Below are 14,424 nucleotides of genomic sequence, written 5' to 3'. Positions count from 1 at the left end.
TGATTGGGAAGTTTGGCAAAAAGAAGGAGATTCATTAGCTCGTTATTTAGTCAAACTTGGTGAGATGACGGAATCCATAAAAATTATTCAACAAGCTTTGGAAGGAATTCTAGGGGGACCTTATGAAAATTTAGAAATACGATTTTTTGATCGAGGATAGTCTCCGGAATGGAATGACTTTGATTATCACAACTACAGTACTCGTCCAGGTAGCGACTACTAACTACGGTAACATGAGGATAGCCTAGTTTAAAGGCTAGTTCCCACTAATCCACCCACGATCGAGATAATGAATTAAGTATAGTTGATCATGACAGTATAGTAATTCTATTCTCTTCTTTCCGGTTAAAAAACATGTTGATTTAATTCATAGTTTCTTATGTGTATAGATCGATAAACTAATTGAATGACCAAAACAAACTTATAAACAAAAGCAATTTTCACCATTCGTGTTACAAATTTAAAAATATTTAACTTAATTGTTAAAGAACTAAAATGTACACGTACCTAAGTGATATTTAGCCTTTCTTTAGGGTACGAGTGCGACTGGTTCACACTCGAAAGTGTTAATTTAATAACATAAATGACATAAAATGTTACTAGGAAAAGCAAAACTGGCGCCATTCTCATTTCTTATTAGAAGTTAAATTCCAGAACTCATGAATAGTTGACGACAGCCTTGAAAAATATTTAAGAGCAAACCAAAATCACAAGACGGCCAAATTGAGAGATTAATCCAAAGCTGTGGAGAAGCATCATGATCAAGCATATAATTTAGAGAGGTCTTCGGAGAAAGCCTTTCTAGTTACATCTCTTTTAAGCTTGAGCGCTGCAGTAACAAGCCCAGATTCAGGCGTCCATGGGTTAGACAGCAATTTGATCTTTGCAGGGATCTCGAACTTCTCTAATCGTGCTTTCTTTGCTTCCTGTCAATTAGAATAAAAACATGGTGCCATTCTTTTAGTTTCCTTCAAGAACACCAAAGAAACTTGGGCTAGAATAAATATTCATATCAATTTGGTTCAATAATTGTATGTGTATTGAGTGTGTATCAAAAAAGGAGGATTTCAAAACGTTCCAATTTTTGCATTAGGAATCCTCGTGTCACCGGTTCAGTTCAAATATGCTATTAAAATAAATAAGTCTTATGTGTCGAAAATGAAATGGTTGGTATAGCTCAGTTGGTAGAGCAGAGGATTGAAAATCTTTGTGTCACCGATTCAAATATGCTATTAAAATAAGGATAATGTTTTGGAAATGAAATGGCCGGTATAGCTCAGTTGGTAGAGCAGAGGATAGCTCAGTTGGTAGAGCAGAGGATTGAAAATCTTCGTGTGAGGCAGGGGAGGATTAGGATTAGGAAGTTGGTTGTTTTGGGAAGATAGTAAATGAAGAACCCAAGGTGCTCGTGAAAGGCATCTTGGGATGGGATTAAGAAGCAAGAACCAAATCCATGGCAGAATATAAGTACCTTTACGAGTGAAGCTTGCACTTCCTTCACTACTTCTTCTTTACGACAGAGTTCAGAGAAATCATTTGTATCAATTCCTTGCTTAGAAGCCCACGCTTGTACTGCTTGTTGAGAGGCCACAACAAGAGCAACACAGTAACTATGAAAAGGATCAGCGTGCAGCATGATATTGTCAACATATGGGCTCACACTGAGTGCAGATTCAACCTGTAGGGAAAAAATAACCATTAAAACATCATAGAAAAGATAAATAAAAGAAGGAATCCTGCATGTTATACCTTCCCCAGAGAAACATATTCTCCATGTTGAAGTTTAATTATATCCTTTTTGCGGTCAATAATTTCAAGGCAACCATCAGCATGAAATTGTCCTATGTCACCGGTGTAGAACCACCGCATTCCCTTCGCATCGACCTTTGCAACAAAGAGACATTGCATCATTTGCAAATTTGAGGGACAAAAAAAATACTACAGCTATCAACAGGGAGGCTTTACCTTGTATGATTCTCTAGTTTTTTCTTCATTTTTGAAATATCCAAGTGTAACATTTGGGCCACCAATTACAATTTCTCCCCGTGGCCTTGGCAAATCACTGGTTAAGTATCCACCTTCGGGCCAATCAATCAACTGAGAAAGTAAAACAAATGCCTTAAAGTTGAACCCTGGAGAACAAATGGTATGATCACAGAAGAAGAACATCTAGTATAATTGTCAAGGTTGGATATTTTGTTTAAGCACTTTTTCCAAGTCTCTAATGTTGGACGTAATACATTCAGGCCCAAGATTTTGATATGACAAATACAGCAGCAAACTATTCTTGCCCAGCATACTTGTAAACTACCCTGTAACCCATACAAATACCTATACTTGTACACAGATAGTTGTACGTATCAATAAAGGATCAATGAATTACAAGGGTGCATAGATACCTTAACAAATGAGCAAGGAAGTGGAGCTCCTACACGACCAACGGTTAAGTCATCAAACTCAGAGAATGTCCCACCAGCACAAGTCTCAGTAAGACCATAACCCTGACCTATTGGAGCACTGAGAATAGGATACCACGAGATACATAAGCAAGATGGTACCTGCAATGCTAATGCATGCACATGCATATATAGTACAATAATAGACCGTGAACCAAGTTTTAATGCCTATTATTGGTTGCAGGACTTTAGCATCTCTGTCAACTACCAAATTGTATCCGTCACGTGCAGCATTCATTAGCATTTATTTATTAACAATAATCCTGGATAGTTTTTGCCGCAGATATGATTGGATCAACAACATATGATGACATTAAAAAAAAGATACACTGAGGTTCAAACCTCACGAAACAGTTTATAACCCTATATGAATCTATGCAAGCACATTATTTGGTATCTCGTGTAATTAGTATCCGGATATCAAATAGTCCCTAGGCATCTGAAATTTAAAAATCCAGCAGTAAAGGTTCATTTGTTTCTTGGATAATTGTCTGTATGATATGTGCATCAACTCTGACAGTAAAAGTCTATGGCATTCATAAGATTTTCATGGCATGCATACCTGAGACAGATGTTGATGAATCTTTGGGTATCGCCAGAAAGGGGAGCCCCTCCAGACAACAGAAAACGAAGCCGGCCTCCCAGAATTGCTCGTACCTTTCTAAACACAAGAAAGTTCCAAAAAAGCTTTTCCAGACCCCAAGCCCCAAACCAACTACCATTCATGGCAGATAGCCTACGAGAATATGCCAAATCAAACAATTTCTTTGCTAATCCACCTGTCACATTCAACTGAAATCAGAAGATTATATTATTATTAGCACCCAGATAAATGGATAGCAAAGCATGAGTGTTCAAATAAATGCAACATGAACAGAATGTGCATGCAAAATTGACAGACCTTTTTAAGAACCCCTTCTCGAACACGATCTAAAATTGCTGGGACAGCAGTCATTACTGTTGGCACAAGAGCAGTTGCATCGCCCTTTGTCCCTCGTTTAATCTTGTTAGATGTATCAGTAAGTGTCAAAGGAGACCCATATCCAATAGCACATCCAACAGCAGCCATTACACTCTATAGAAACAAATATCACACATAAGAATTAGTCACAAAGTAGAAAAAGAGAAATGTATGGTTGAATTTTACTGAACAGCATAAACGTAACATAAGCTACCAAAATTATGATATTAAAAGAATAGAGACCTCTGCTGCTAACTCAAGGATATGAGCCATAGGTAAGTATGCGAGATAGGTATCCTTCTTCCCTAGACCAGGAACTATAGTCATGACAGCAGAAACTGTGGCCAGGACATTTGCATGTGTCATCATCACACCCTGTTCTCACAGCCATTATTAATTAACTATCAGAAAGGGTTCCAGGTCATCACGGAAATTTCAAACAAAACAGTCAACTACCAGATGCAAACAACACTGAGATGCAGTGGAAAAACAACACAGAAGCTAAGGAGAATCATAGTTTATCTAAACAAAGATTAAATTCCAAGATATATTAAGCTCTCAAGTTTCCTATATGCAGAGAGAATATTCATAGCAGAAGCGTAGGAAATATAATGTATATAACACAATAATTGGAGATTTGGAAATATCAGAAATGAAACTTGAGTAAGGTATAGGTAAATGTGCAAATGTACATATATGTGTATGTGTGCGTGTATATAAGTACCTACATACAAACATAGACGTTTCCCACCTTGGGTAATCCAGTGCTTCCGCTTGTATACATTATAACAGCAATGTCAGTTGAAATGGGTAACTCGGCACCGACATTACATTCTTGGCCAAGCAATTGAACTTTAGAAAATGAGGCAATTTTCCAGTTCCCGTTCTTCTCAGAGTTTATAATGCTTTGAGGAATCTCATCCATACATATCACATTCTTCACTGTCTTAAGCCGTCCACTGATACCTAACAGTTTATTCAGCTCTTTCTGGCCACATATCACAGTCGTGACTTCTGTCTGGAGATGAAAAAAAAAAAAAAAAAGATCATACATCATGTATAAATAATCAAAAGAGTTCAATGCTTGGTAAGGAGATAACCAACAAAACAATTGAGCGTGAAGGAAATAGGGGATAGAATTTGAGAACAAAAACATATTTATATAAACATTTGGCTCGTTTCCTGATCCTGGTTTCTGAAAATTTTAAGTAGGAATAATGGTGGTACGATGAATTTGGAGAATTAAAAAATGTAGCTTCATTTAATTTTGTGTGTGGCATATGCGCATACATATGAGAGAGAGCGAGAGAGTACCTCGTTCAACGAGTGACATAATGCCTCTTCCCCTAAAGATGCATAGATAGTTACAACAGTGATATTGCGTCTAAAGCATCCCTGGAACAAGAAAACACACGGGTCATATCATAGAATTACAAAGAACATTTGGCGATACAATTTCTATAAATTGGCAAAAGTTAGAGCTCAAATAAATTAATGAGAATAAAATATCAAAAAATGCATAGACAACATTTCTTGACGAAAGAAAAACAAGTCCCAAAACTTATTCCAAATATTGATTAAATTTACACAAAACAAAGCATGAAGGAGAAGAACCTGCAAAGCAATAAACCATTCTTCTCTAGTGTCAGCAAAGATTGCTGCACGTTCTCCCTTATTATGCCCAATTTGCACTAGTCCAGAAGCAAAGCTACACACGGCTTCAAATGCTTGTCCATATGTTAGCCACTCATAGTCGCCCAAATGAACCTTATCAAAGGATCTTCCATCTGCAGTTACCTCAGTTTCTATTGAGATCAATTTGCGGGTTCCAAGTAAGCGTCTGTCTTGGTGCTGCTTGCATGAGTACTCAAACAGTTCAGCAAGAGTAAGGACGCCTTCCCATGCTGTTTCCACAGGCGAAGTGTACTTAATATTCCGAACAGCAAACCCAGGCTCTCCACCAGCATCAACAGGCAATCCTCTTTTCTTTGCTTTTTTGGAATGCCGTAAGACAAGTGTAACTACAATAGGTAAGAGAGCACCAACGATGTATGCACTCATTTCTTGAAGATTTCAAGCACCAGTGTAACTAAGAGATGAAAAGAAAAAAGCTAAATTCAGCAAGATCATTTACAGAGTATTAGTTGATCACAAACAACAAAATGAATCAACATGAAGACTCGATCAATAGCTGTTGATAAATAACAACAAAAATAAACAAAACGACTAAACCGAATATAAAATTTCTCATACTTGAAGTCTGACAGTTCTCCTTTCAAAAAACTAATTACGGCCCTTCGATGAAAGCTACGCCGCATACACCTTCCCAAATTCCATCCAAACACCAACAGGAACGTCTCATGAAAGTATCACAAACGAAGAAACAATAGCCAAAAACAGAAATTCCTTTCGAATCCACATTACCATACATGCGAGGCAAACTAAACCAACCAACAAAGTAAACGCCAAAAAGAAAATAGAGACAGAGAGAGAAAAAAAAAAACAATTCGAGATACCGTCACACAAGCAATCACAATGCAAAACCGAATTTTCTAAAGCAGACGAATCAAGCATTCATACCTTAAGCTTCTTCGCTCACCGCCGACGTAACGAACAACGGAACAACAGGAGGCGAATTCACAGATTACACATTAACAAAGATCAAGATCCAGAAACAGATGCGCGGCAAAAGCAGCTCGTAATAGTAAAATCCGAGTATGGAAGAAGAAAGCGACCAAACTTAAAAGCGAAAAACGGAATCAGGCGAAGGCGTCCATGCGGGAGAGAGAGATTGAAAGCGAATCAGCTTTGAGTTTAGGCCATGACTTTCAAAGCGTAGCAATGAATGAAGGCGACAGCAGCACGCTATGGCTATGGCTATTGGCTGTGGGCTTTACCGTACGGATCCACGTTCGGATTTGGAACTCCCCAACTCTCGGCTATCAGAAAATGGGAACACGGACTGTGAGAAGTAGCTGATAAATTCCACATTTCTGATTTAAATCCTGGCCGTTCATTTTAGTTCCTGACCCATTCCAAATATGTGTCTTTTTTTTAATAAATTATTTTTAAATTTTTTGATAATAAATCTTTTTCAATTAATTCTTTTTTAATATAATCAAACCATACTTTTTAATTTTATATTTGGTATTTGATAGTGTTTAATATTTTAAAACTAAATAAATAATTTTCTACAAAATTTAATATTTTCTTTATTTTTATTTTTATTTTTTTCCTTTCTTGAGAATTTTGATTAATATTTATTTAATTTTACATGACGTGAGTTTTTTAACCACTCCCCTTTCAAAGAAATATAAAGTAATATTATCTTTCAATATATATATCAACCCGAATCAGTATTTTTTTTTTGTTTTACGCGCCCGTAATTCTTTTTCAGCCAGGCTTCGGCAGAATAGCAGAGCAAGTACAAGTATTAGTAGAATAGCAAAAATCATTAGTATGTTTGTTCACAGTAATTGTGATCTCTCGGGAGAATCGATGACGGTATCAAAAATGCACTTGCTAGTAATTTGAGAATTCTTAATTGACTGATTGTAATAGAGTCAGAGAGTCAGACTGTGTAACAAAGGATTATCCCAGACCTACACCAAGGTATTGACAGCAATTCTCAAATAAATATAAATATATATATATAGCAAGTAAAAATAATACAATAAAATTTTATTTATTTGTTATTATATTTTTTTTGTGGTCGGATTCCTACGGCTATAAGTTTAATAAATAAAAAATGAATTAAATTATAATAAATTGATGATTATTTAGGAGTTTAATTATTGTAATTAATTAATTATAATTAAAGGAATGTATGTACAGATAAGATTACAGTGAATGTCAATCAAAAACAAATATCATAAAATTTATAATAAATTTTGTTAAAATGTACTAATCAATAACAATTTATTAGCACATTAAAAAAGCATTATGGTTTATTAATTAAATGTAGAAAATAAGGGTAATTAATTATTTTGATTTAAGTAATTTAATGGTTTATTAATTAAATGTAGGAAAAAAAAAGGGGTAATTAATTATTTTGATTTAAGTAATTTAATGGTTTATTAATTAAATGTAGAAAATAAGGGTAATTAATTATTTTGATTTAAGTAATTTAATAATTTAAAAGGATAAATTAGGAAAATAATTTGAAATATTGAGAATGTCGATATGTAAGAAAATGTAAATACAATCATTCCCCATTGGACAAGTCTTGATGGGTAAAGTATATTTCATTATTCTTTACCCGGTTTTCTGCTGAAAATTATAAATTAATATATTTTTTAAAAAAATTTAAGGGTATTTTTTATTTTTATTTTTATTTTTTCAAAGTTTGATGCTGTTACTTAAAATTCAAAAGTATTTTTGAAATAAAACACAAAGTTCGGATTTTTTTAATTAATTTAGCCTAAAATTAAAAAAAGAAAAAATCAAGTATTTTAAAAGAAAAATACAATTTCCTTTTAGCAATATTAAGTTAAAAAAAATCCAAATCCCATGAGTTGACTTTTTCAGAAAAAAGGGACCCACCGCCCAAAGGATATAAAAAGGCATGGAAATCAGCTAACTAGCAAACAGAAAAGAGGGGAATAAAAAATGAAAATGATATACAGTCGTTTTGCATAGATAGAGACCGAGTTCGAGAGCTGACTTGGACAAAAAAAAATCGAATTAGCTTCTATAATAATAAGATGCAAAATTCATAGAACAGTTCAATTTTTTTAAAAAAAATAAAAATAAAAAAACAAGCTAGTTAAGTGGCTAATATAGAACACTTATTTGAAGACTTTTGTCCCAAAGATTCATACCCACCGCCCAAAGGAAGGATGTAAAAGGCATGGAAATCACAGCTAAATACGAGCAAACAGAGAAGAAGGCAATAAAAGAGTAGTAAAATAGAAGGGATTCTGTGCAATAAAATACCAACCAATTGTTTTCAGCCTTGTGGGGGCCTTCCATTGACGTTCTCCTGAGGGTTTCCACCAGGGGCTGCTGCTGCTCCGGTGAACATCTGCATCATAGATCTCAAAGCACCATTGAGATCCTGTGGCATTCCATCTCCAATGCTGAAACTGAAATTTCCATCCATATTCGTTCCGGGATCGCCTGAACTGTTTCCGCTTCTATTTGCTTCTCCTCTGTCTTCGGGAAGTTGCCCGTGCAATGGGTTTGTAGCATTGGCAGCCATGTTCATGAACATGTTTGAAATTTCAGAAGGTAGAGTGACATTAAATGGCATAGAAGGAAAAGGAGGAGGAGATGGGGGGGTGTCATTCCTTGACCCTCCACCACCAGACTGGTTTTGGGATTCTCGACTTCGACTTGTTGAACCCTGCATAGAATCGTAGATAAACCGTGCAGGTCAGCATTGCAACTAGGTAGCGGACTGCAACGAGTTTATAGCAAAAGGATGAGCGCGAAAAACCATAGCAAAGCTGAACAATGGCATGGTTGGTAGGCGAAGCCATTTCATTGACATCACATCAATGAAGTCAGTTTTCCAACAGCTCTAGACGGCCATAGAAAGATATTACATACTAAAAACACTATGGAAAACAAAAAAAGTACACCTGCGAACCCTGACCAGTACGAGCGACTATGTAACGTAATGTAAAGGTTGAATATTAAGAGAGAACTAGCAAATTGTCTCTGGGTTCCTGCACTCTTTAACTACTATAACTCCATTATTGTCTCACAACTTAAGAGAGAAGGATAATAAATGTAGACCAAAATACTCTAGCAATGATCTGAGGGCCTCCAATACGAAGCTATACGAGAAAATATAGAGGGCTAAATGAATTAGGACCTACACGAATCTATCAAAACGGTAAATGTAATTTACACCTTACCGACAATTTGAATCGAAAAATGCTGGTCAAACAAAAAGCTCCGTCTTCATAAATGATATTATGAGTGTATAAGGACCCTTTATTTCATGAGAAAATGAAGCACATTGTACCTGCTCATGTTGAGTTTGACGCTGTGCTTCCTTTAATTTCTGTTCAGCTACCTATGATAATTCAAAATAAAACGTTGTCATACACTAGTAGAGTTTGAAGTAATATAAGAATCAGTTGCAGTAATGGTGAAAGTCAGTGTATTAACTCGAATATTTTCCTTGACAGCGTCGTTGTTTGGATCCAACTGCAAGGCTGCACGTTAAAGCTAACATTTTAAATGCACGCAGATACGAGTAACGAAACATAGTCTGTGTAACAAGTACTTGCATAATTTAATACAAGTTTTATGCCTAGAGAGAGAACAAATCTCGATTCTCCTTTCACTAAATTTAACTTGCACGGTTTCTAATGTTTATAGTCAAACAAACCTCTCATAAATCCCTTATCAATGGCATCCCGATAGTTTCCCTGGTCATATAAAGCCAAGCCCAGACGACTATATGCCTTGCTATAATTTGGATCAATCTCAATGGATTTCAAACAGTCTCTTGTTGCTTCACAGTATTTCTGAATTTGGGTGTAAGCAGCAGCCCTAAGGAGTTTTTTTTTTTTTTTTTTTTGACATTGAAAAAAAATACAATTAATGACATATTGAAAAGAAAAATCATTAATAAAAAGCAGGGGTGAGGAAAATAACAGCGATTAATTTGACTTCTATACATTTAAATTAATTGAAACAAAAATTGGAAGAAAAGGCAAGTTAACCAGAACAACTATGCACAAAGATGTGATCAGTATCTGCATGTGTGATCCTACAGCATTTAGTGTCAAAAAAAAATTGAAGGATAATAAGATATTCGTAAAAATACTGCAGTAATGTAAAGAAAGACTGCCACATTCCCTCGTGGTCCCCTCACCCGTCTAACAAACTGGTCGATGACAATCCTTTTCTTACCCCTCCTGATATATTGTATCATCATTGGGGGTCTAACATTCTGCTTCATGAGGAAAAAGAAAGCCTAATTAAGTCCAGGAATCTAAATCATCCATAAGTCTTTTTAGGAAAATTTGATAAATATTAAGTTCCATTAACTCAGAAAGATGAATGAATGTATTAATCTGTTTCTTATCTCGGGCACACAAAAGAAAAAGATATTCCTTAACTTTCCATGATAAGCTACTCAATCGCAATTCACATGCATGATCTTTATAATTAACAGCATTCTACCTGTTACTGTAGTAAATGGCATTATTTTCACATAGTGCGATTGCACAGCTATACAACTCAATTGCGTCAGTGTATAGTTTTGACTGCATAGCCCTGTTACCTAAAACAAAACATTTTATTACATATTAGAACACCTCAGCAAGTGGGGCTGATAGAAAATTGAATTTGTCCTGTGGAAATTATCGAATAATGGGAGAAAAAAGAAATGAAAATTTTCCAATTGTACTGCATAAACAATGTCTTATTTTATCAACTAAAGGATAAACGTAGGCCTGAAAGTATAAGGAGAAAAGGATTTAAGCAGTACATTTGTGTGAGGGGAACCTATTTTTACCTTTACCACATTAAATGAGTGTGCAGAAAAGCAGGACATCATAAGAGAAAATGAGGAAAAAAAGATTATTCCTAGAGTAAAGATTTGTAGTAGTCTTGGTACCAAGGGATTTCAAGGACTCAGCCAGATTTTTGTGATTAATTTCAGTGCATCCAGATCTTTTCATCTCCTGATACAATAAGAAATTTGGTTGAGGATTATGCAAGGAAGCAGGCAGGGGTAGAGAGAGAGAGCGGTACACTTCAAAAGTAAAGGCATGTCTGAGAGACAATGAGTCAGTAACAGATGATATTAACTGCATTAAGAATATCAAAAAACAGACACTGGTATGCGTGAAAGGGAAAGAAAATGGTGCATACAAAGAAATAAAATACATTTAAAACAAAAGTACAAGAAAAATCATACTCCAAGAGCATCATGAAACAAACGTGTTGCTCGCTCGAGTTGGTCAGGATCATCCCTCCCATCTGCTGTTGTCCTGAAGTAGTGAAGTTTTTCAAGTGCAAGAACAAATTGCCCAAAAAGTTCATCTTGCAATACTCCTGCAAAAATGATGATCAATATGAAAAAAAAAAAAGAAAAAAGAAAATCCAAACCACCAATTTAATTGATTCAAGGTGTATAATCTTATAAAATTCTTTTACAGAAAAACATATAATATACTAACAAAAGAGGGGAATATACAAAAGAAGAGGGTAAAAAAATCCCTTTTCAATTTTCCAATTAGAAAAGAAAAGGCAATCCCCTCTTTCAAGAAGGAAAAGAAAATGAAGAACAAAAAGGCTGCTCATCAAGAATACAAGGTTATTGAAGAAAATTTATAACTTTTCCCCAAGTCTTCCATACTCTCCTTATCTTCCGGGAGACTTGATTCTTTCACCCCAACTAATCCAAAAAATTGCTTAAAGTGAACATTTTAAAATAACCCTTCTTCCTACTAGCAGCTCCTCCAAGAACGTCTCCATGAAACAAAGAACGATGCTTTCTTTGAAAGTTGCAATAAATATTAAATTGATATAAGACTTGATCCATGATCTAAGAGTAAAGTTATGTGAGAGAAGAAATATGTTTAACCAAGAAGGGTTCATGGGCCCAACTACAAAAAGAACAACCAATATGATACAGGGAGGCAAAGACCTTCCTTTCTACAACAAATTGCTAACCACGTTTGATAACAATTTTGTCTTCTATTTACTCTTCTTGAAAATTTAGAACATAAACTCCCACATGTTTATTTGCTTTGTTATCTATTTTTCAAAAACATTTTAAAAAATCTAAGTCAAAAGTTATAAAACTAACAAAGAAAAAAAAAAAAAAGGAGTAGCTTCTGAAAACTTGTTTTCATTTTTGAAATTTGGCTAAAAAATCAAATTTATTAGTAAGAATAGTGAAAAACATACCAAAGAAGTAGAATAAATTTCCAAACAAGCCAAGCATGAACCTTCTACTTCTTAAACACCTTTCCAACAATTGTTCACAACTTCTCCATAACCCTTGAAAACCTAAGAGGGAATCTTGAAGAACAAGAGGTAATAAAGGTGGGATGCTGATGTGTAGTTTCTGTTTTCTATAGTGACAGCTAAACTTACGTTCCAAAAAGAAAAATACAAAGACAAGGGTATGCAAGAAAGAAAAAAAAAAAAAAGAGGAGAGAAAAAAAACCTACCAACAGGATGAGATTCTCTCGACCAATCATTCCCCTGGATAAATTGAGAGAAGGAAGTCAAAACTCAACAAAAATCAAAACTATGCAATGATTTGATCAGGTAGATATCAATTGATTGAATTCAAAATATATTTCAAATGAACAAGAAGGCTAATAATAGAAACATTTACGAGAGTGTTCACAAAATTATATACTTTGGATATTTTCAAAGTGCAGAGTAACAATACTTAGCAATACCATTTTTTCAAGAAGTAAAAATTATTACACAAGATCAGCCACAAGGAAAGGGGATTAAATTAATACCTTACACTCGGGGCAGTTAACTACCAACTGGCTATATATCGATTGAACATTTTTCCATGCTTACATATTGTATACAAATGATTACATATTTCAGTGTTATCCTAGTGATGATAAACTTAGCATGTTAGTTTTATAAACACATATGGTTGGAACCTAATGCGTATATGAAGATGAACAAATGGAAATTATCACAGAGAATTGATGACTTAATATTGTTGAAATTCTCATAGAGAACAGAAGATTGAAACCAAAGCTCACCTGAGGATTCGACTTTAACAAATTGGCATCAGAATCATTCACATCGAGAGAACTGTGATGATCCATTGGAACAGCTCCATTATCAACAAATGAACTGGTTCCAGAACGCTGAGAAGATTCCGGAGAACTAAAAATGTCTACCAGTGAATCGAATTTCGTCAACTCGTCGGCAGCAGGAGACTCAACTTGAAACACTTGTTCTAAACATTGTTTTGCGACCTCGAGGCCTTCGACATCAACACCTGGACCCGGTTCCACTGCAGACAAGAAGAAAAATATCATCACATAACGAATTGCTTAGTGAAAACCCTAAAACAACCATCAAAGAGTAATTGAACACTACATAATACAACACAACGCTCCACTCCACCAAAATCGCTTAATTTACACAAATTCAACATGACATCTCACAAGAAGCATTTTCAAGAATACAACAGCGAAGAAACATATTAAGATTTTTTTCCAAAAAAAAAAAAAAAAAAAAAAAAAACCTACTGTCCAATCGCGCTAGCCATAAGAAGAAAAGAAAGCCGAGTGAAGAACGCAGAAAACAGCTCAACACAAGAACAAAAGCGATCAAAGAAAGGGAGAAATGTACAAACCGGAGTTAAGGAAGTCGAGAAAGGCACGAACGATGCGACAAGCGACTGGAGAGTCGGTTCTCAAGTTAGCCATGGAGAAACGCACATGATAAAAGCGAGGCTCCGCCTGTAAACCTAAAATGGAGGTCTGAGGAAAAATCCGGCGACGGGGCAGAGAATGCTCGGAATTCCAGGAACGTTGAGGAAGTTGAGAAGCTTAAGAAGCTTATGATTGATGGTGGTGAAGAGTAAAAGAAGAATGGCGGTAACTTCCAACCCAAATATACTTTTCGTGAGAACAGAAGAGGAGAGAGAGAGAGAGAGAGAGAGAGAGAGAGAGAGAGAGGTAGGAATCGAATAACGTGTATTACTGTGCACATTTAATTAATAACAAAATCGCAAAATTAATTTTAGAAAATACAAACTTAAATTAAAAAATCTATAATACCTTAACCTTTAGAATATTCAAAAAAAATAATTTCCAATTTTCAAAAATATTTATTAATATTTTTAAACTTTTTAAAAGATTTAAAATTATAATATATATAAAAACCAAACTTTTAAAAATAATGTTAATGTCTTTTTCCTCGAAAAATTTCTTACAATACCGATCAAAATCAATTATTTACACCTCATAGATAATTTGTTTTTTTGTTTTTTTGTTTTATGACTCAATAATTTTTTATTTCTTAATTTTTTTTAGGTCGGTTTCTTGAATACCGTTT

General features: G+C 34.9%; 2 protein-coding genes across 4 annotated transcripts; both read right to left on the bottom strand.

The window, feature by feature from the left end:
• Positions 1-598: 598 nt before the first annotated feature.
• Positions 599-6,408, bottom strand: LOC111797084 (long chain acyl-CoA synthetase 9, chloroplastic). Of its 3 annotated transcripts, none has more exons than XM_087124910.1 (12): positions 5,998-6,408; positions 5,032-5,506; positions 4,732-4,812; positions 4,169-4,435; positions 3,661-3,792; positions 3,358-3,531; positions 3,019-3,248; positions 2,400-2,517; positions 1,966-2,097; positions 1,750-1,884; positions 1,472-1,678; positions 599-926 (listed from the first exon to the last, which is right to left on the bottom strand). In XM_087124910.1, exons 2-12 carry the CDS (start codon positions 5,476-5,478, stop codon positions 762-764), a joined length of 2,088 nt encoding a protein of 695 aa, XP_086981036.1. In that variant the 5' UTR covers positions 5,479-5,506; positions 5,998-6,408; the 3' UTR covers positions 599-761. The 3 variants fall into 3 exon arrangements, with proteins under 3 accessions (XP_086981036.1, XP_086981037.1, XP_023535749.2); XM_087124911.1 differs by lacking the exon at positions 5,998-6,408 and adding an exon at positions 5,671-5,939; XM_023679981.2 differs by lacking the exon at positions 5,998-6,408 and having other exon boundaries at positions 5,032-5,632.
• A 1,720-nt stretch (positions 6,409-8,128) lies between these two features.
• On the bottom strand, positions 8,129-14,012 carry LOC111797233 (uncharacterized). The gene is made up of 10 exons (XM_023680184.2): positions 13,721-14,012; positions 13,119-13,375; positions 12,558-12,591; positions 11,297-11,433; positions 10,994-11,060; positions 10,558-10,657; positions 9,758-9,921; positions 9,535-9,581; positions 9,389-9,439; positions 8,129-8,761 (listed from the first exon to the last, which is right to left on the bottom strand). Exons 1-10 carry the CDS (start codon positions 13,791-13,793, stop codon positions 8,366-8,368), a joined length of 1,326 nt encoding a protein of 441 aa, XP_023535952.2. The 5' UTR covers positions 13,794-14,012; the 3' UTR covers positions 8,129-8,365.
• Positions 14,013-14,424: the final 412 nt, after the last annotated feature.

Source organism: Cucurbita pepo, chromosome 6, assembly GCF_057944985.1.
Source record: "Cucurbita pepo subsp. pepo isolate OVF chromosome 6, ASM5794498v1, whole genome shotgun sequence".
Classification (NCBI taxonomy): domain Eukaryota; kingdom Viridiplantae; phylum Streptophyta; class Magnoliopsida; order Cucurbitales; family Cucurbitaceae; genus Cucurbita; species Cucurbita pepo.
Note: the sequence above shows the minus strand (reverse complement) of the source record. Positions and strands in the feature narration are given on the sequence as shown.

Bases quoted from the DNA above. Each gene is read 5' to 3' on its own strand.
- LOC111797233 (XM_023680184.2), bottom strand. From the start codon at position 13,793: ATGGCTAACTTGAGAACCGACTCTCCAGTCGCTTGTCGCATCGTTCGT. The intron at 11,434-12,557 runs GTAGGTTTTTTT...TCATTTTTGCAG, and splicing joins GAGAGAATCTCATCCTGTTG to GAGTATTGCAAGATGAACTT. The intron at 9,440-9,534 runs GTTAATACACTG...GAATTATCATAG, and splicing joins CTGTCAAGGAAAATATTCGA to GTAGCTGAACAGAAATTAAA.
- LOC111797084 (XM_087124910.1), bottom strand. From the start codon at position 5,478: ATGAGTGCATACATCGTTGGTGCTCTCTTACCTATTGTAGTTACACTT. The intron at 4,813-5,031 runs GTTCTTCTCCTT...TTCTTGTTCCAG, and splicing joins AATGGTTTATTGCTTTGCAG to GGATGCTTTAGACGCAATAT. The intron at 3,249-3,357 runs GTCTGTCAATTT...TTCTGATTTCAG, and splicing joins GAGAAGGGGTTCTTAAAAAG to TTGAATGTGACAGGTGGATT.